General features: G+C 53.7%; 9 protein-coding genes across 9 annotated transcripts; 2 read left to right on the top strand and 7 right to left on the bottom strand.

Moving 5' to 3' along the window:
• Positions 1-1,083: 1,083 nt before the first annotated feature.
• UV8b_07678 (uncharacterized protein) lies at positions 1,084-2,582 on the bottom strand (the record flags this gene model as incomplete). Its single annotated transcript, XM_043145175.1, has 2 exons — positions 1,084-2,449; positions 2,503-2,582. The coding sequence occupies 2 exons, from the start codon at positions 2,580-2,582 to the stop codon at positions 1,084-1,086; spliced, it is 1,446 nt and encodes a 481-aa protein (XP_043001110.1).
• Positions 2,583-3,538: 956 nt separating this feature from the next.
• UV8b_07677 (uncharacterized protein) lies at positions 3,539-4,021 on the bottom strand (the record flags this gene model as incomplete). Its single annotated transcript, XM_043145174.1, has 1 exon — positions 3,539-4,021. One exon carries the CDS (start codon positions 4,019-4,021, stop codon positions 3,539-3,541), a length of 483 nt encoding a protein of 160 aa, XP_043001109.1.
• Positions 4,022-5,230: 1,209 nt separating this feature from the next.
• Positions 5,231-7,300, top strand: UV8b_07676 (uncharacterized protein; the record flags this gene model as incomplete). Its single annotated transcript, XM_043145173.1, has 3 exons — positions 5,231-5,395; positions 7,031-7,187; positions 7,257-7,300. 3 exons carry the CDS (start codon positions 5,231-5,233, stop codon positions 7,298-7,300), a joined length of 366 nt encoding a protein of 121 aa, XP_043001108.1.
• Positions 7,301-7,535: 235 nt separating this feature from the next.
• UV8b_07675 (uncharacterized protein) lies at positions 7,536-8,709 on the bottom strand (the record flags this gene model as incomplete). Its single annotated transcript, XM_043145172.1, has 2 exons — positions 7,536-8,363; positions 8,470-8,709. 2 exons carry the CDS (start codon positions 8,707-8,709, stop codon positions 7,536-7,538), a joined length of 1,068 nt encoding a protein of 355 aa, XP_043001107.1.
• A 443-nt stretch (positions 8,710-9,152) lies between these two features.
• Positions 9,153-10,100, top strand: UV8b_07674 (uncharacterized protein; the record flags this gene model as incomplete). The annotated part of the gene is made up of 3 exons (XM_043145171.1): positions 9,153-9,235; positions 9,683-9,930; positions 10,021-10,100. 3 exons carry the CDS (start codon positions 9,153-9,155, stop codon positions 10,098-10,100), a joined length of 411 nt encoding a protein of 136 aa, XP_043001106.1.
• Positions 10,101-10,893: 793 nt separating this feature from the next.
• UV8b_07673 (uncharacterized protein) lies at positions 10,894-11,361 on the bottom strand (the record flags this gene model as incomplete). The annotated part of the gene is made up of 1 exon (XM_043145170.1): positions 10,894-11,361. The coding sequence occupies one exon, from the start codon at positions 11,359-11,361 to the stop codon at positions 10,894-10,896; it is 468 nt and encodes a 155-aa protein (XP_043001105.1).
• Positions 11,362-13,291: 1,930 nt separating this feature from the next.
• UV8b_07672 (uncharacterized protein) lies at positions 13,292-15,930 on the bottom strand (the record flags this gene model as incomplete). The annotated part of the gene is made up of 2 exons (XM_043145169.1): positions 13,292-15,573; positions 15,624-15,930. The coding sequence occupies 2 exons, from the start codon at positions 15,928-15,930 to the stop codon at positions 13,292-13,294; spliced, it is 2,589 nt and encodes an 862-aa protein (XP_043001104.1).
• A 439-nt stretch (positions 15,931-16,369) lies between these two features.
• Positions 16,370-17,590, bottom strand: UV8b_07671 (uncharacterized protein; the record flags this gene model as incomplete). The annotated part of the gene is made up of 2 exons (XM_043145168.1): positions 16,370-16,411; positions 16,478-17,590. 2 exons carry the CDS (start codon positions 17,588-17,590, stop codon positions 16,370-16,372), a joined length of 1,155 nt encoding a protein of 384 aa, XP_043001103.1.
• A 1,606-nt stretch (positions 17,591-19,196) lies between these two features.
• Positions 19,197-19,772, bottom strand: UV8b_07670 (uncharacterized protein; the record flags this gene model as incomplete). Its single annotated transcript, XM_043145167.1, has 1 exon — positions 19,197-19,772. The coding sequence occupies one exon, from the start codon at positions 19,770-19,772 to the stop codon at positions 19,197-19,199; it is 576 nt and encodes a 191-aa protein (XP_043001102.1).
• Positions 19,773-20,051: the final 279 nt, after the last annotated feature.

Here is a 20,051-nt window from a genome sequence, read left to right as displayed (position 1 = left end):
CGGTGACGTTCAAACGTGATCAGTGGTGCCCTGGAGGACTGGAATAAGGTCAATCATTCCCCGGCACTTCCGTATGTCTCAAACACGATGCCAAACTCTCGCCCAACTTCGTAGTCCTGGTCGTTTGCATGACAGCCACCGTGGCTTGATTGGCGGTCCTGTGTGCCATCAAAGCACCCGGTTTCGAAAAACGTGCAGGGACGTGCATTGTCGTCTCTTTGAAATCTTGATGCAGTTGCTTCCAAATGACCGGGGCGCGGTTGGTGGAATGCTTCTGCCGTGCCTTCATGATCGACGGGCCGCTTCCCTTTTCCCTTTTGCCACTTGTTCCCAGAGATGGTGATGCCGTGAGCATCGGGCTTTCACCACGATAATGCAAATGCTAAAATTAGATCACAAATCAACGCGTTACTTGGTGCATTACACTAGAAACCAAACCATCCGATGTTTTCAACTGCGGATGCCATCCATTGCCTTTGGGATTGGTACCTTGCAGAGACGCTGCAAAGTCCAATGATGTCTCTGAGAGCAACCCGGGTGCCGCATTGCTGGCATCAACTCGGGATTGTCTGATAGGATAGGTCGAGGCCAACAGCAACCACGGCCTCCTTGCTGTGGCGTCCACTGAAAAGCAGCTTTGCCAAATCATCATTCAGGCGGCTCACTTTTGTACGACGGTAGGGTTCAAGATGCCCAAACTGTCCACGAACCTCGGATGGGTTACTACCAATTCTCTGTCCCGGCCGACTCACGCTGCAACATGCGCTTATACTGTACGTCAAAGGCCCCGAAAACAGGCTCTTGGACGAGGTCGGTGAATCTGCTGAATAAGGGTTATCGGCACCGGGTTTTCCCACCGAGTCCAGAGCAGATGCACGCCAAGTGATGCTCAGAGCCGAGGGCGTGTCACAAGTCGAAGAAATGTCGTGATTCGCGAGTTAGTTTGGTAAGCTGACGGCCTCCCATTCGTAACTCAGCAGAAAGAGGACCAGTTGAAAACAATGTCTTTTCCGTGGTGGCCAGATGTACGTTTCGGTTTTTGAAGTAGTAATTCTTCGTCATCTTCCAGAACGGTACGAGTCGTCAATAACGGTCATCTCGGTCGTGACCCCGGTGCTGATCTTGCTTCCAATTCCTGCCTCTATCGACGCCCCTGTCATCACGCCTACGATCACGGGCTCTGTAGTCCCAATCTCTCCTTCCGCTACGGCCGCCAACGTCTTTGCCACTATACCTGTCACCGCCGTCTCGATCTCCTCGGCGGGGGCTGCGACTTCGACCTTGTTCCCTTCGGCCCTGGCCTCCTCGTGTCGGTGACTGATCATGTTCTCGAGCGTCAATTCTGCCACCCCGAGCATGACGGCCCTGCATCTCTTCTTCTCCGTGTATCATGCCATAGTTGTTCTTCTCGGCCCTATCTTCCTCAGCCCTGTACTGCCTCCGCTTTTCCAGTTCGCGAACGCCGCCCCAGCCTCCCCGCGAGGCGTTTGCCTTTCGCTTGCTATTTGTGTCTTTCCGCCACATGTCGCTCAGCTTGCTAACGCTTTGCGAAAAGTCCACATGTATTCTGCGATCGTCGATCAACACTCCCTGCATCTTGAAATATGCCGTCTCGCAAGACGCCTTGTCTTCGTATTCAATAAACGCGTACTGCAAGCTGTCCCCTGTTTTCTGGTCCCTAATTACCTCGCAGCTCAAAATCTTCCCGAATCGTCCGAATATAAGCTCCAAATCCTCGTCTCCAGTGACTGGGTTAAGTTTGCACACAAAAAGCACGTTCTCTGGTGGTTTAACCTCGGCAAACGGTAAATCACCCATCATCTCCAATGTTAGAGCTTGGGCGTTCGCCTCGGTTTGACGTCGTCGCCGTTCCAGCTCAGTCTCATCAACGCCGTCATCCTCGTGTAGAGCTGCTTCGTCTGCAATCCGCACGGTTTTCAGCTGCTCGGATGTCGGTGGGGGGCTTGAGCTCGGCTCCCTCAAGCCTGCTGGGTCTGGGTAGGGGTCGTCCAAAATGACAGCGTGTTTAATTCGGATATCAATCAACGGGTAGCCATTGTCATCGACGATGGCTTCGTTGATCTTTTCCAAGGCATCGAAACCCTCCACAACTTTGCCGAATATGGCGGCCTTTCCATCCAAAAAGTCTGTATCCTCGCCCAGGGTTATTATAAATTGCGAGGCGGCCATTCGAGTGTCTGGATCGTTCGATAGAGGCACTGTGGCCATGCTGACTGTGCCGCGCTCGAGGTGCTTCAACTTGGGATGAAAAAAAGCATGAAAAGGACGCTGTGCGGGGTCTCCGGAGACCAAGCCCCAAATAGACGAACCTCCATCAGACTTTTTTGACAATGGTCCTAGAGGGTCGCCGGTTTGGAAGGAAAAGTTCTTTCGGATTGAATGTATGGGAGAAAAGTTGTAGTATTTTGTCTTGCAGAGTTTAACAAAACTAAAACTTAAGTTAGTGCTGCCTCATAAAGCACCGGGAAGGAAATGACGGACTTTTCGCAAAGTTTCGGAGCATACTCGACAAGCAAGTCGATGACAATGTCACCAGCGCTTGTCTCGAGAAGAACCGACATGGCAGCCAAGGGTCGTAACGTCGGCTTCCAAGAGGGTAGTGCCAGCCGCAACTTGATCTTTGCTCATCGAAGCGGTAGCAGTAAGCAGAAAAGGGGGGGCGATTACGTGCAAATCGCCATCGAAATAGAGCTACGAAGTTGGTTATTGTTCAATCCGTTGGTTTCCTCAAGTAAACTGCGCAGACAGATTACCTACTTGAGTCAAGCCACAGGAGCCGCAGTGGCGATAAGATGCGGCAACAAATGGGGAGCTGTCTAAGCCACAGACGCCCCAGTTTGGACGGGAGTTACTCTTGAAATTGGTACGATGCGCCGCTACCTCCCTAGGGTAGTCAAGCTCTTTTCTGGCTCCGCCAACCATCTAGCCCATTTACCTTGCACCTTGCCTTGGGTACCTACCGACGGGAACTTGTTGGGAGCAGGAGCTGCATATTGTCCTGATTTGGAATTCCGCGTGTTATGACATCCAGGAAATGAGGTATGCTATCTTGTACTTCGTATCCGTGAGAATCACCAACAGACCACTAGTCAATCATGAGCGAGTTCATCAATTCAATCTGAGTCGCATATTTTATGGCCTGTGTATCTGACCATGGCCTACGCTGGAGTACATTAGCATTACTGTTGACTGAATAATGAAATGAAGGGCATGCATAGGCGTCATGCTACAAGCAGCTCCAAGTTCACACCCCTTTTCTGCCGCCGTCCGGTGAGACATGGATAGGGAGCTCCCATCATTCGTTGTTGGTCGAGTCAAGAGCCAGGCGCTTGACCATCACCAGAATCCTATGCAAGCCCCGACCCCTGACGTCGGGTTCTCTGAAATGTCCTTGCACCCTTGGTACAGTGCAACATACATGTAGTAGCTATTACCTACCCTTCTGACTACCTAGGTAGCTAGAAAAGAAGACCTTCCAAACGCCAACGCTGAATCCATGATAATAAGCACATCGCATTTACTCCATACATGGCGAGCTCTTTCTCCGTCGCCCAGAACGAAGCTCCTTTTCAGTTTCCATTAACCGAGCTTGTGCCCACATTCGCATCGAGTTATCGCCACGGACAGTGTCACAGTTGAGAAGCTCGGTTAAGGCACGTTTGATGCTCTCGTTGACATCAAACAGACGCTTCTCCTCGACGGAGATCTCGTGTATTGTTTCTTCATCAATAATAGTATCGAGAGTATCAACGGCAGTCATTTCCCGATGACGATAGCAGGTTCGAGTGCGTCCATGCTTGTGGTCATTAAAAGGATGGTGTCTCTTCGGGGATGACGACGACGTTGACGATGCAGCGGATGAGCTGGTCGAAGTACTGGCGAATGAAGATTTGCGCGGTCGAATTTGCTCCAAGTGATTGGACAGTTCTTCATGCTGCTCCTGAAGGAGTATGTATTTTTGTAGAGCAAAGTTGTACGTGTGGGAATCGTTCTTGTTCATCTTGCTATATTATTTATCTCGCCACACAAGGTTTGCTAAACAGCAGATCAGGACGTGGGTGTAATCAGGTTTTGAAATGTCTGTTGCCAGTCCTTGTAGACACGCCTTATAACAAGTCCATCTGACGGAGAAGTCGGTATTGGGCAGTAACTGGTACAGTTAGGGAGCGGGGAATCCGTATTTAGAGTGCAGGATGCAGCTGCAGCAACCCACACAATCATCTAGCCGATGCCAACCAGAACTACCTCGAAGCGTGAGACAGCTCAAGTATTTGTTGGAAGAGGACTGCCTAGCGTGCCAAAACGAAGAGTCCCCACAGGAGTGGCAGGGGATGATGCGAATTGAGCGCAGGAGTGCTATGGCTATTCTCTAATTGCCGCCTTGCTTCTCACCGTATGGTGATGGAAATTAGGACTTGTCGTAACTGTGACTCTAGGAAGCGGAGGGCCGCTAAGTAAAGTGGGCATGTGTGGTATTGCCTGAGAGAACCCGATTGTGGAAGGCGATAAAAGGCGATGATATAGGTGATGTCGACGGGACGGATGGATTGCTGTTAATGTTGCTGGACAGAGGATTGATTGAGAAAATCAGACTCCTGGACCGTTCAGGTTATAAGATGTGGAAGAAAGGCGGTAGGGGCGGGGGAGCAGGTGGGAAGGTGAAAAAGTTAATAGTAACAAGGTTGGGAGACCAGGAAGGCGCACGGGGAAATAGGTCAAACAGGTACGCGATGGTGACAGGAGGTGGCTACGACTCGTGGTCCCGATTCTCGAGTATCCAAGTACCTTTTCACCTGGCGGGGTGCTGTTGTCGTGAAAGTACGCAACGAAAATAGACAAGACGGGCATCTCTTCGTGGAGCGCTTTTCTTTATTCCAACTTGGGCAATCGGCGGCGCACCAGCCAGGAAGGAAACCAACACAGTTTTATAAAGTTTTGCGGCCAATAAACACAGACACAGCCTTCTACCAGCGATAACGCGTGAGGGGCCACCCCATGCTCATGCTGCGTGGAGTCGTGGAGTCGTGGAGTCGTGGAGCCGTGGACCCCATCCATGGTCCAACAAAGACGGTGACAGGTACATACCTAAGGTACGAATGGCCTGCCAGCCAAGTCCAAGTACGGCGCAAACGAAAAGGCGGGAGTGGATCGAGTCTGGTTCCAGTGGCCTGTTCTCGATGGCGCTATGCCACGTTAGGATGGCGCGACAATGTGGGAATTCGATGATGACGAAGGGAAGGCCAGGGAGAAGATTTACAAGCCAAGGCGTCAATACCAGGAGCTACCAGCCAAACCTACCCGATCCCTAGGGGGCTTTGGGGCGGTTATCGGCTGGGACCATCCAACGATCTTGGGGTCTGTTGTTCAGTTCAAGGTTTGTTTGTACGGAGTAGTGGTGCTCGCTTTCCTTAGTGGCCAGTTGTGGCTCGTGTGCCCATGAATATGGGGTGGTGTGCGGGCAGCGGTTACGGTGTGTTTACAGTGGACGCCCACTGGAACAAGACTGGTCCAGATCAGGGTTGGGCCATTTCCCAGAGGGTGACGACGATAAAGACCAAAACTGGGATCGCGCGGTGCCGACTTGGTAGCTTGACCGGCCTGCAGGTCCTTTTGCAATAATGGAGTAAATTTCCTTTTTGGGAGAGTCTGACAGGAGTTGTTGGCAAAAAAATGCAGCCCGAGAGTGCAGGGCTAGACGGGCAAGAATAAGATTTGCCCTTCGACGTGGGCCCCCTCTCAATCTCTTATCGGGGGAGGGAAAAAGGGTTACGCTTTCGGCACGATCTGCTGGCCGAATAAAGTTTAGTCTTATATATAGGCACATAGTAGTTATTCCCGTCGACTGCGGGACTAGTGAAAGAATTCGACGGGTCGTACTCCTGCGGAGGACCATGGAATCATTTCGTCAATGATCGATCGGCCATTTGCTTAAGGGCAGATGGGAACCTGTTTTCCAGCCTTCAGGTTCCTGTGGGGAAGTAGTGACTATTTGTGGCTATTTGTGGCCCACAAATAAGCAGTTGACATTATCGCCCCCTTTTATGGCTTGCAAGAGTTGGCGGCAGGTGCAGCTTCCTTACCAGCATATTGGCCAAAAAACCGATATGAATGCTGGGCAATACATCAGGTGAAAGTACCAAGGGAATTCGACAAGACATTTTTTTGTCCCAAAAGGGAGGCAGGTACTCTTGCTGGCTTGTATGGAGGCGGGCAGGCTGTGTTGTCTCCGATAAGGTACCTCCTTGTACCGCCAGGCGTGGAGTCTTAACTCTCGCTCGCTTTGTGAAAACGTGCAAACGTGAAAACGTGGTTTGATAAATCCGCAAGGGATGAGCGCACATCGGCAAGAACCCCCCGTTCCTGGGTCTCTAGGCTCTCCACCCTGGCTTGGTCGTCATCTTCACCCATTTCAGACGACTATACTCTGGACATCCACGTGTACTCTACTCCGAACACTTGGAAGTACTCCCTGATCCCCACGTACGGGGTCATTCAATAAACAAGTGACGGTTGGAAATCGAGATTGCAAAAGATGCAACAGAACCGTGACACATTGCTCCGGGACTCTCACGTATTCAGAAAGTCGCATCATGAATCAAGGATGAGGTCATGCGTTGAGAAATGCTTGGGCGATAAAATTATTGCTTTTGCCGCTGGAGCGGCAGAGTTGAACTCTATTGATTTTTCCTGCAAATCCTTCGCGCTACTCCTGCAGCTCCTAACCCGATTGTGCAAACGTGTCACGTCAGGGTTTTTTTTTCCTTACAAAAAAAAAAAGTTGGCGCTTTGCCAAATGTGACAGTGGCTAGGTCCCGCCAGTCCCTTGCATCCCGAGTCCACGCAGCCAGGCCCAGCACAGCCTTCAACGCGCAATTCTCGGAAATAGCTCCGCGGCCAAACTTTTGTCCTTCTTATTTTCCTATTGTCTCGATCCGCGGGGAAGGGGGGGCAAACTTTGTTCGCACAGTTTCAATTTCAGTCATTTGTGACATGGTGTGACAATCTTCAGCCTGGTATCACAATTCCAGGTTATGTATCCTCGCCGCATTGCCTCTACGAAGCGCTTATTGTCCCGCCTGGTTCCAACGGAAAAGATGCTGCGTTTGGCAAGCAGTTGCGTCACGATGCCGTCACACTTGCTTGGTGGATAGGTGTCTGTCTGGTTGGTAGGTAATGAGGACTAACACGATGATGCTGCGCCAAAAGAAGGGTGGTGCTGACCCTTGTGAACATAGATAGGTATTTTACCCTGATCCAATCCCCCAACACTCAGCTTTGAGAGGCAAAAATGCCACCACAGCAATGGGATAAAACTTGATGAACCGACCGGCCCTCTTTACGGGACGGCAAGGACGGCAAGGGCGGCATCACCAGGTCGGAATATGCACGCTGGTCCACAGACGTCATTCTCATGGTCGATGGAGAGTAAAGAGAAAAATGAACATGAAATCTTGATGCAATGCTGCACCGAGTCTCAACGCCGCCTTCTCGGACAGCCCCGCCCATTCCGTTTACTACCTCTGTGCCCTTGAAACGCGACACAATTGGATAGCTGCCTGGTCATTGTAAAATGGGGCATTTTGCTGTTCCCGAGGTGGCACCTTAAATGAAAGCGACTCTACCGACAATTTTTCTCTCTTGCTAGCATCCAGGAACGCTTGAAATGTCTTCGGGTTCCGCTCCGTTACCGCCATGTACACCTTCACCGTTGGATATAGTTCAAAGAGTTGCAACAGAGTCGCAACCAGTGCTGGGGCAGCCCTTTGGTCGTAGGTGATGTCCGCACCGAGAACTACGTCGACTGGAATGCTTCGGTTCCATATCTTGTCCTCGGCGGCAACCAATGCATGGCCCCATTCGAGATGCATGGACGTAATACGAGACGAGCCTTGCAGACCGTTGAGGAGCAGGTTTTCGGGCATATTGGTGATGACGTCGTCGGAGCCATCAGACACGATGGCATGAGCGGCTTCCAAGTGTTTCGCACACAAGACGGAGAGATATCCTGTGCCGGCTCCTAGTTCAAGCACGCGTTTTCCAGCGACCAGGGACGGGTTCAAACACAGGTACTGACCCATGTGTAGCGCAGCTTCCCATGTTCGAAGCCCCGTCGTGCCGCCAGCGGAGACGAGACTGTGGTTCTCCAGAAACGTGATTGTCGGCAACGTAGTGCAAGGCCGTGCTCTGTTGTCCGTGGCATGTTCACCCGTGGCATGATCACCGCGGTCCAAAAGGGAGAGATGGTATGTTACGTAGCACTTGGCTTGAGCTGTTACTGCTTCAGAGGGCAAGGGCATTGCCATTGTTGTACAGAGTGCGGACATGATATCATCAGATACAGCCTGTAGGAGTCTGGGTCAGGACGATCCTTGCCAGCGGCAGCTTCGCGGAGAAATAGCGATTACACGAGTGCTAGTTCTAACCACACAGACAACATGAAACACTTACATACTGTTCCCAGTCGTCTATTGATGATTCGATACGTGACACGAGCTCTTTCAACGTCGTCAGACGATATCTCACCGGGGGACCCACATTCGACCCGTCTTTGCTGAACAAGCTGGTGTGGAGCTCATCTTGAACCTCGTCCAGGCGGAGATATTCAGCTTGGGGAAAGTCCAGGTCCGACTGCAACTGCAAGTATTGGTGGGAGAACCGCTCTACCTGACGCCGCCATGGGCAATTCATTTCCCCATGCTCAGTGGGAGACACATGGAAGATGTATCTTGAACCCAAGGATGAACGGGTTTAGACGACCCCGTCAGCCAATGTCAAATCATGAGGGGGAAGTCAAAGCTGAAGTATGGGGAGGGGGCTTCAGTGGCCCAAATGGGAAATTCTTCCCTGTGCAGGGATTTAATTTTCGCCGAGCCAGCCGTGCCACGTGATCTGAAGGGCGAGGAAAACCCAGTTGTGCGCTGCGTGGCCCAGTTCGAGTTGGCGGTGGGGCCGCACAAATTCTTAGGGTTGGACCCATTTAAGCGACACTGACGGAGCGGATTTTTTCCCTCCAGGTCAGATTTCGCGCGGCCAGCACCCTTCTTGTCCACCACGGTTTTGAAGTGCTCACGCCCTACTCGCCAGGTCTCTTCTTCCGTCACGCACAGAGACAACATCACAGCACCGCAATCATGGCGGACAACGACTCCTCCGTTACACTGCGAACTCGCAAGTTCATCCGCAACCCTCTGCTGGGTCGCAAGCAGATGGTCGTGTGAGTTTTGATACCTTTTCCCCCCTCCTCCGTTCAGCCCCGGGCGATGTCGACGAATGTGCACATGGTGATGGAGGGACCATGGACTCTCTCGTCTTGGACAACAACAATAAATTCGACGAGACGGCAATGGAAGGACTACTTTTTCTCGCATCTGCGTACATCAAAAGGACTAGCTGGACGAGGAGATCGCCAAGAAGACTTTCAACATCCACGCCGTTTGCCGATTCATCCGTCAACAGTCCTGCTCTGCACCTTACAACGTGGTACAGCATGCGCGCATCGTTTTTCACCTTTCCCACCACGACTCGAGTCCCGATATAGAGTTTCCATGGTCCTGCCCCATCACCGCTGCGCTCACATGGCCCATGTGTCCCCGATCCAGACAAACGACGAGGAAAACGTCGGTTACAGCTGAAGCCACCCAACTAATGTCCGTTTGCGTAGTGACATCCTCCACCCTAGCCGTGCCAACATCTCCAAGGAGGAGCTGCGCGAGAAGCTCGGCGGCATGTACAAGGCCCAGAAGGACCAGGTCCAGGTCTTTGGCCTGCGAACCCAGTTCGGTGGCGGCAAGACCACGGGTTTCGCCCTGATCTACGACTCCCCCGAGGCCATGAAGAAGTTCGAGCCTACCTACCGCCTGGTCCGTGTCGGCATGGCCACCAAGCCCGAGCGTGCCAGCAGACAGCAGCGTACGTTTGCACTCTCCGTGTTTTGACGAATGTTGCGAAACAAATTGTGCCCCGGGGCCAGCCAGGTGTGCTAACAAGACCCCCCAACAGGCAAGCAACGCAAGAACCGACAAAAGACTCTCCGCGGCACGGCAAAGGTCAAGGGTGCCAAGGCGAAGAAGGAGAAATAAGCGCATCGCCCGTTCTTGTAGAATCGCGAGAAGGGTACGGCGGAGCTGTGGTATCGTGGCATTTCACAGATGATGATGTTGATGATGACTGTCGTCCGTGGGTGCTTGCATTTCTTCATTGTGAGGTATTTTGTTCCGTGTCTATACGGCAGCCTCTAGGAAACAGTTGTGGGGAACGGTTAGGAGACGGAGGGCAGGCACAGGGAAAGAAAAATAACGCGGCTTTTCCAATGGTTTGTTTTACCCGTCGATATACTTGGCATGAATCAAGGTGTTTGGGTTTCGGACCAACAAATGATTACAACGTTTGTGCATCCGGGGACCCGTGACATTTGCCGTGATGACAACATCCCGGTCGAGCATGTCTGGCGGCATATCCCGCGAATGAGTCGCATGGCCCGACGGCGTGTCCCAGGGCATCAAGAGGTTGTTGGTTTATTCCCACCACAACAACCACACCTAGATAGCCCACCAAACAGCAAAGCATCATCAAGGTAAAGAAGCAGCTCGGTGACAGATTTTAGATAAAGGACCGTGGCCGCGTAATGTTCTTTGCAGTATTTTTTTTTCCGTGTTGAATGCCGACCAGCAGCGGGTATCTACCGTCATGACCTCATAATCCAACCGTGATCCTTGATGATGCTGAAATCCGCGCCCCCCCCTCCTCCCAAAATCCAAGCAAGCCGCAAACACCGTATCGAAAACCTCGTAAACTTTGCAAAAAACCCCATCATCCATCACATGCCGCCCCCCTGCCGTCCAGCCATGAGGCCGCGAAAACATAATAAGTCTTTCACATCAGCCCCAGCGCAAACACGCCGGCCAGACAGGCCACCACCGCGACCACCGTGCCGGAATCCCTCCTCACGCCCTGCGCCTTCACAATCGGCACATGCCAGCCGCAGTGCTCGCGGCCCCCGACGCTATTGCACGTGTAGTACGTCTCCTGCTTGTAGCCCAGGCTAGCGAGAGCGGCGTCCTGGCCGGGAGGGGGCGTGGCCACGGGCGTGTACCCCGGGGCGGGGGGGTCGCCACGCTTCCACGACGACGGGCTCGTTTCGTCGGGCTGAGGCTGGAGCGGCTGCTGCTGCTGCTGCTGCTGCGCTGCGCGACGGTCCCCGGCGTCTGGTACCGCAGGTGCGAAAGGTGGTTCTTGCAGCGAGGCATGTTGGTCTGCTAGGACGAGCAGCGCGGCGGGGAGGAGGAGGAGGAGGAAGAGGAGGAGCACTTGGGGTCGGAGCAGCGTGTGCGGTGTGCGCATGGTTGGTGTCTGGCGGGAATGACGGACTGGTTTTCCCTGGGTGGTTTTGCAGTGTCGGGGCAGTTGTGGGAGTGCGGCGATGGGCACGCGAGGCGGGCTTGCATGTCGTGGATTCTCGATCGAACGGGGTCGGGAATACGGAGCAGGAGGTCCTGTTTTTGAGGACGGAGCGAAGTGGGCGGCCCGAGTCAGGGAATCGTGTCGCATGGGGCACAGCCGACAAGTGCAAAAAGCCAAAGAGGTGAGGGCTTGGCGATGTGAAGGCCATGATAAATGCTGGGAGCTTGCGACTTGCAGCCAGCCCGCTTTGCTCCGTACGCGGGAACGTACTGTATGTGTGTTTCCACGCTGCCTGGCGTCTTCCTTTTCTCCCCAGCCTTTGCGGGCAGGGGCTGGCCAAGCTGGCTGGCTGGCTGGCTGGCTGTTGGTCATCACATGGAGCTGGGCCGCCACAGCCAAGTCCAACCGCGACGCAGCGCCTCGGAACGAAATGCTTCCAGCCGGCTCAAGACGCGGTCGGTCCCCCCTCCCATCGACGCACGGAAGTAACGGAGTAGATGGGTTGCAACTCGATCTGATGCGCACGGATCGGCTGGTCAAGAAGCGCCTGCAAAGCCCAGCGACGAATCAATCCAGCGAAAAGAAGAAGTCAATGGCTGGGGCAACTGGGCCCCGCCCAATCCCCCACACCTGCCACACAATTGAAGTCAAGCTAGCTAAATATGTTTGGTCCTTGCAGCGCGGCGCTGCAGAATCCTGCAGAAATCAATTTGATATGTCCTGTCTGCCCTCTGGCTGGCGGTGTCGTCAACCGACCTGCCTGCCTGCCTGCCTGCCTGCCTGCCTGCCTGCCTGCCGCCGATGAAACTAGGCCGTTCCCATTCCCATTCATTCGACTTGCTGCTGCCGCGCTGCTGCTTTCGACGCCAAGAAACATGCAATGTACCAAGGAATGTCTTGGTCCTGCCACCCCCGCCTTTTTCGGCTTCCCTTCGCGTCAAACGCCAAGGCCCCCCTGCTCTGTCTGCCAGCGAATTCCTCCGTCTTACGGACCGATTGCCCACGACTTGACTGGTTGGTGACGGGCCGTCGTGCGCAGACTCGAAGTCGCACGAGGAGCTGGCGTCGAGTGCGTTGTTGCTTCGGGCCCTGTCCGCGCCACCTGGGCCCTTCGACGTTGGAGGTCCAGGCAGTCGACTTTTTCGGTGGGCGTCTCGCGCCAGCGCGCGCCAGCGCGCGCCAGCGACGGACGTGTGCAGACGGCCAAGTCCGGCGGGAGAAGACGGCACGGACATCCTTGCTGCCTGCTGCCTGGTGCAGCGGTTTTGTTTGCCGTGCCGAGATGCCCGCGCTCGCTCGTTTCTCCAGTGGCAAGAACCCGACAACGTAGCTGCCGTGGTGAATACCCAGGGTCCAGGTTAGGCTCTGGTCCGAGGACAAGAACTTGGACAGACCCTGGCCCAGGATTCTTTATCACCTTGCATGTATCCAGCGGGGAAATATTTCTCTCTACGTGTGCTTATTTCTGATGGCTTCTATAACCATTGTAGAATAAATGTTTCCAAAGTCAGCCTACTCGATGCGAGGTGTAAGGCAACCACTACTGCTTCTACTCATGCCTCTACAGAACAAGCCAAGAAAGCCAGATACCCCGTTGGCACACCTCATCACGTAAATGAGGGCAACCTATGCTCTTGCGTCAGGATCCTTCAAAGTCTCTTGAACGAGACCAGAGGCATCGAGTTGGATGCCATGTTTCTTCTACGCAGCTAATGGACGCAAACCAACGCTGCAGTGTCAGCTTTTTGTTTGTGAGCCCCAAAATGCTCATGGTATCAAACCCAACGCCAAACCATGCGAATGCGACTGCGTGATTGTGCAATTCCCTCAGCCCATCCACCTGTAGACGTGCTTGCGGTCCTCAGCCGAATCAGCCGTCCTTCCACGCCGACGTAGCCGCCACAATTCTTGGGTCCATCATCTCCTCCCACAACACGGTCCTGCAGCCATCATCTTCGTCCTCATCGTCCTCATCTTCAAGATCCGGCGCCTCAAACTTGTCGTAGACGCGCTGACCCTTGTCGTCCAACACCTTGTCCTTGTATTCCCGGTCTCTAAAGGCGAGACGCACCTCCAAGCTGGACTCGCACCCACCTGCCAGTACCTCTGCCGTGGCTGGTGCCACGACCGGCTGCCACTGCGTGGCTTTTGACATGATGATCCGTTTCCAAGTTATAACCATGCCCTCCTTGGCAGCGCCCTTCTCCAGCACTGCCAGGCTGCTCACGTCGTCGGGCAGCTTGGGAAGGTCTTGCTTGTCCTCGACATGGTCCTTGGCCTCGTTGAAAGCGGGTTCCGCACTCTGGGCTTCGGCAATATCCTCGCGTCCTTCTTCCTCGGCACTTGTGGCTGGCGCGTCTTGGAATGACTCGTCCTGCTCATAGTCGTTGCCGGCGTATTCTTCATATGCCCTTTTCCGTTTGCGCATCGACCCATACTGCTGCTGAGGATCCCATCGCTGCACAAAGGGGAAAGGAGGCTCTGACAGCACCATGCCCTCGTGACAGCATTCAACAGCTCGGTATGTTACCTTGCATCTCCACGCGTCCGGGTCGCCCTCTTGCTTAGCAGACTCCTTGGGGGTGTTGTTGTTGTTGTTGTTGTTGTTGTCCACAGCTTCAACAGGCTGAGGTTTATTGCGTGGTCTTATGTCTTGCATGAGTTGCTGCTTGATGCGCTCTTCGTCCGCTTCCGATTTGGGATTCTTCAGCCCAAGCGCGCCGAACACCATTCTTCTGCCTGCCCCTATATCCACTCGACTTGACCGCTGAGTCGAGGACAGATCTGGGGTCGCTGAAGGCGCATCCTGAGGACCCTGCGGCGGCTCATCGGCTTTCTCCCCGTTAGTCACCGGTTGTTGGATTTTTGCTGGTGAAGTGGTCTTTGTCAAGGACTTGAGGAGTGCCTCTTTCCGAGCCAGGAGCTCGGCATCTCTGGAGAGGAGGTTAGAGCCTTTCAGGGCATCCAGAGCTTTCTTCTTCCGGCGCCGAGCGTTCCTTTTTTGCGTTCTTGTAAGGCCTTGATGCGGTTCGCTCTCCGGTCGAGTCTGTGGAGCTTCTTTCGCAGATTCCACCTGAGGCTCATCTCCTGAATCACTTGAGCTACTGCCGCTGGAACCATGGCTTGAATCATTGCTACTTTCAGATATGTTGCCGTGATCCGACTCGGTATCATTGTCGTCGGAGCTGGAGTCATCTTCGACCGAGGGGTCTTTGTAAACCGACGTGTCTTTCATGTCCGACGAGTCTTCTTCATCCGACGAGTCTTCTTCATCCGACGAGTCTTCTTCATCCGACGAGTCTTCTTCATCCGACGATTCTTCTTCATTCGATGATTCTTCTTCATCCGATGATTCTTCTTCATCTGACGAGTCTTCTTCTTCATCCGACAAGGCTTCCTCCTTTTTTGACAAGTCTTCTTGATCCGAAGAGTCTTCTTCATCTGACGAGTCTTCTGATGAAGCTTCATCCGAGCTGGACTTTTCTGCTTCAGGCTCACTGGGAATTTCCTCGATAAGTGGCTTCTTTGAGAGTGGTTGGCGGTTGAAGATGTCCTGCGGCTGCTCCTGCACTGGCGAAGCCTCGCTTTGCTCCAATTGCCTTGTGACCATCCAATCCAGCATCTCGCCAAAATTCAGGCTCGGAGTAATCGTGCGCTTCAAAGCATCGTACGTCTTTTTCAGATCTTGTCGCTGCCGCAGCAGCTCCGTTTCGATAGCCACAAACGATAAAGACGGATATGCCGTTTTTAGGGCGAATTGGCGCTCCATGGGACCATCATTCCACTTTGAGCAACATTCCGCTGCGGGATAGTCCGAGCTTTCGTCTCCGCTGGCGCTGGCGCTGGCGCTGGACGCACTCGTTGCGTTCTGAGAGGGCTCAAAGTCTTCACTGTCGGAACCGAGCTGATTTTCCACCCGCTCATCGTGGTTTTCATTTCCGTGTCCCGGCGGTGCTTCGAGCATGAGCGGCTGCTCAGGCTCCACCGTTTCCTGTTGATCAGTTCGCGCTCTCTTCCGCGGAGGGAGCTCCAGAGCAGGCCGATCGCGTGGTGCGCGCAGCCGTGGTCGCCCAAAGGCCACTCCGTCAACGAGGTGTTTGCCATCCGAGGAGATCTGGTGTCGTCCGCTGAGACGGCGCCGTCTAAGGTCGTCTGTCGAAAGAGAGCGGATTCTGCAAGGCGAGTTAGCCGCAGCAAATCACCCCCGGTGATGCTTAGAAGTAAGCAATAACGCAGGTTGACAAACACGACGTGATCTTCATCCTTCAAGATCTGCCCGACAATCTGGAAATGCAAGAATTCGTAGCTTCCGCTACCGTCATCCGCCAGCTCAACGGTATAGTCCTCCAGGCCCCAATCACTGCTTTCGAGGGGGACCACTTCATTGACCTGGCTGACGAGTGTGGCGATGCTCAAGTCTGCAGAACGAGCACATGGCCAGACGAGCTTCACCTCGGGGACGCCATGCCGTCTGATGGTGAGGCGCAACCTGATGTCATGCGGCGACATGGTCACGACATGGCGGCGCGATGCTGCGAGATGGGGTTCGGAGATGCTGAGAACCGCGGCTGGAGTTGAGACCACAGGTCTCTGCACGCAATGAAAACGCTTGTTAGTGGGCGCCGTACATGGAACGAGTTGGGTGAAGAAAGGGGGACGAAAATGGCACGATTCACGGGAAAAAAGCCATTGCGATTGAAGGGAAAATTAAATGGGTCCACTCGTGGCACAGTGCCCAGGGCTTTCCACTATGTACTATGTATGTGGCGTGTGTACTCCGTGCGGACTACTCCGTAGTTACCATACATACAGGGGGTATTTTTTCAATTTTCAAGACGCATGGGAATTGAAGGTTGAAAAGATCAACTCTAACTTTTACGCCCGGCCGTGCCAACGTAAAATCTGCTATATACATACAATTCCTTGACTTGGAGTCTCATAGCCGCCACTACGACCCATCCATACTTAGCATGTGTCCCATCTTTTCTATCTACATTTCAACAAGTTAGCCCTGCCACCGAAAGAACACATGACTGCGTGGCCGAGGAAAACTCACCTTTGTCTTGAGATAGCCCTGCACTTCGTCACTTTGAAAGCCCTTCTTACCTTTCCAGCTCAATGGCACCATGGCAACTCTTTCCCTGACCACAACCTCCCTGTTGGGACCTTCGACTGCCCTGATTTTATCCGGGTTATTTGTCAACAGTTTGATTTCGGTTTGCCCGAGATCCAGCAGCATGGCCGTAGCCAGTCCGTAGCTCCGCGCGTCGGCAGGGTGTCGTAGCAGCAGGTTGGCCTCTACGGTATCCGACCCCAGATCCTGCAGATTATACGCCTTTAATTTTTCGCCGAGGCCGATGCCGCGTCCCTCCTGGCGCAAGTAGACGATGATGCCGCCGGAGGAATGGCCCGGAAGACCCATCAGTCGAGCGGCTTCGTCGAGTTGCTCGCCACAGTCACACCGCGCGGACCAGGCCGTCTCCCCCGTGTAGCATTCCGAGTGGATGCGCACCAATGGCGGCTGGGTGGCAGAGGCGGAGTTGGACGACGAGGACGGAGTGGCAGGTCGGTGTTGCGCGGCCTCGATGCCACTTGTCGTTCGGCCGGGGTACAATCTGCCGGTATAGGCGCCGCGAATCATGCGGTCCATTTCTGTCTCGCCCTGACGAGGGGCGTCTAGGCTCTTGCTTCGGATGTGTTTGCCAAAGACGATGGCCAGGTGCTCCTTGTTGTCTACGTTGTTGGTGTAGAGATGCAGGAACATTTCGGTGCCGGAGACGGTCGGGATGCGTGCGCGGACGATGCATTGCACCTCGGGCAACGCCTGGAGCAGCTTGGGTCGCTTGTTGCCGCATCCTCCGTTGGGGATTGAGCTGTCAACGGGAACACCGCGTGGTGCGGCCGTCGTTGGGGTTTGTGTCCCGGGGGTTTGCGGCGGGGTGAAGGCGGGGGAGAGCAGCGACGGCGGAGGCGGTTGCGTCGCATTGGCGTCGGGGACTGTGGCACGCGGGTCGGCGCTGTGGGTGAGGGATAGCTCATCGAGCGGTTCGTGAAGACGCTGATCAGGGCGGTTCCTCGTGGGAGCATCTGCGGGGGACGGGAGCGGCGAGTAAAACGACGGCAGTTGTTGGTTGGCGTCGCCGAGCTCAGGGTACGAGTTGGAAGGCATTGTCGCGTAGTCCCGGCGCAGATGCAGATGCCTCCTCGTCATTGGGGCTTTGCGCTGCAATCAAGGGCGATGCACCTCTTGCTGATACGTCCAGAGGGAGCGGAAAGCGGTTTGAAAGAGCTCGCCCTGCACAGTACAGCTGGGTCGTCGGAAAGGCAAAAGTTTCAATGTCGACGTTTTTCTGCCCTGGCGGGGAGCGCAAATGGCACGTAAATGCGGAGTGCTGGCATCAAGGTACCTACATTAAGCACGAGCCGAGACGCACGTGGATGACAACTGGGACGGGGCACTCGGTAGTACGGTCTGGTACGTGCATGTCAATACAATACGGAGTACTCCGTACATGTACCTACCAGGTACCTAAGGGAGTTGACCAGACCCTGACAGTGCTTTGCCCCAGACGCGCGCCAGACGCACGTCAGACGCTAGATTATTATAGCGCATCGTAGGGGAATACGCGGGGACGGAATCCGACATGGATCCTGCAATTGTGCAGCGCAGCAGTGCCGCCACTTCTCGCGAGCTACCTTTTTAGGAACCGAGGCGAAGTACTCCTTGCATGACATTTGGTCAATTTTTACCATATAGCATTGATGATTATTAATTACGCCAGTCAGTCGGCCAAAGCGAACTAAATATCTAGTACAATCCCTCGCTGATTGAGGAGGGAAAAACCGTGCTAGTTGCCTTAGGTACCTAATGCATGTAGTCGGGCGAAAACACTCCTGCCTACAATTTACAGCACCACATTTGTTAACCATTCCATGCCCGTGAATAATGTCTACCCCAAGCATTCCGATACCCTAGCTTCTCTGCTATCCCTTCATCTCAACCTTCTTAAATCCTACTCCTAGTAGCAACACTCCCTGTAAGCCCGCATATAATAGATTTCCTTCTGTTGATGGCATGCCCCGGTTGCGCTGCCCAAAGCATACCCTAGAGCTGTGGGAGCTAGCCTCAGTTATCCCTTTAAGGTGCTAAGGTGCAGCGTTTGTACTGGACCCACTTTCTGCTAGATACCTAGCAGGTACCTCCTTCCTACTGGACTGCCAAACATTAACCACTAAAATCCTTAAATTGGTACCTATAGTATCTACTATATGCCTGCTAATGACTGATATAAGGAGGTATAACTGCTAAATAAGGCCTATTAATAAGGGCATATTGCGTGTTTTCTATAGCTAAATTAGCTGAAACCGCCCTATAGCGCGTTATATCTTATGAGGAGTGGGATGTAGGACTTTGTAGCTCTGGATATTGTGGGTACTTCTGCTACTATACTATTTCATCGCCTGCTGACGTACCCTTTTATATACGGCTTTCTATTGGCTCAAACCCTGGTCCGGTACAAAAGCTGCACCTACATGTACAGTATGTTGCTCGCAAGTCGCCGGGAACGCTAGTTGGTCTCATGTAATGAAGGACATCGCCCACATCACCACATTAGACGCACACAGGTGCAAAACTGTCTTGAACTACAAGCCAAGCGTATGATCATCTATATACATTCGCGGCTCTCCGCCGACATGAGGTCCCTATATTACAGTGAGGGGTGATGTAACCCCCCTGATCGACTATATACCAGCGTCACCTCCCCCCCAACCATCTACTGCAAAGCAGCAACTTCCTTGCCAGTGCCGTAGGCAATGTTGACCACGGCCTGGTTAAGCTTTGCCGGGTCGTTCAACATGTGGGGGCACATGGGCTGATTGGCGCCGTTGTTACCAGTAAAGGAGCACTTCTCGTCATGGCCCAATGTGCATGTCGCCGTGGCAATGTTGTAGAGCTGGTGATTCTTGGCGACCCAGCTGTCCTTTTGCGCGAGACAACTGACAAGGAAGGGCATGCTGCCGGCGGCCTGCAGAGGCAGCTTGCCGTCGTCCAAAAGGTGCTTGCACTCTGCCGCAGGGACGTCCTCGAACTGCATGGTGATACCCCCGCCCATATGGGGCTCTTCCTTGGCTGACTTGCCAAAGGCGAGGTAGTTCCAGGCATCGTAGGAGATGTCATGAGCGCCGCCGGATTGGTCGATTCTCAGGAGGTTAACACTTCGGCCCTGGTAGGAGACTTTGACGCATATGTTACTGCAGTCAGGCATGCCGGGCCAGTAGGCAACTCGGTTGGTGTTGATCTTGCAGCCCAGGACTCCGACGGATGAGGAATATTGATCGTGGGGGGTCATGCTGGCACTCTGACCACGCCGGGCGGGAATAGAGGCGGCAGGTACGGCAGTAGCCGAGATGACGATAGCAATGATTGGGAAACGCATTTTATAGAAAGAGAGAGAAGAGATATTTGTGCTCTGAGGTGTTAGGGAATCGGAATACGTGATCCAGAAGGGATCGGACCAAGACTGCCTGCTCGGCTGATATGTTTATAAAGGACTGTACAAACCACCAGGGTCTTTTTGTAGAGAGTGTATACAAGAAGATTTACTGAAAAAAAAAATCAACAAGGGAAT

This window comes from Ustilaginoidea virens, chromosome 6 (genome assembly GCF_000687475.1).
Source record: "Ustilaginoidea virens chromosome 6, complete sequence".
NCBI lineage: Eukaryota > Fungi > Ascomycota > Sordariomycetes > Hypocreales > Clavicipitaceae > Ustilaginoidea > Ustilaginoidea virens.
The sequence above is the reverse complement of the archived record's forward strand: the minus strand, read 5'-3'. Positions and strand labels throughout refer to the sequence as shown.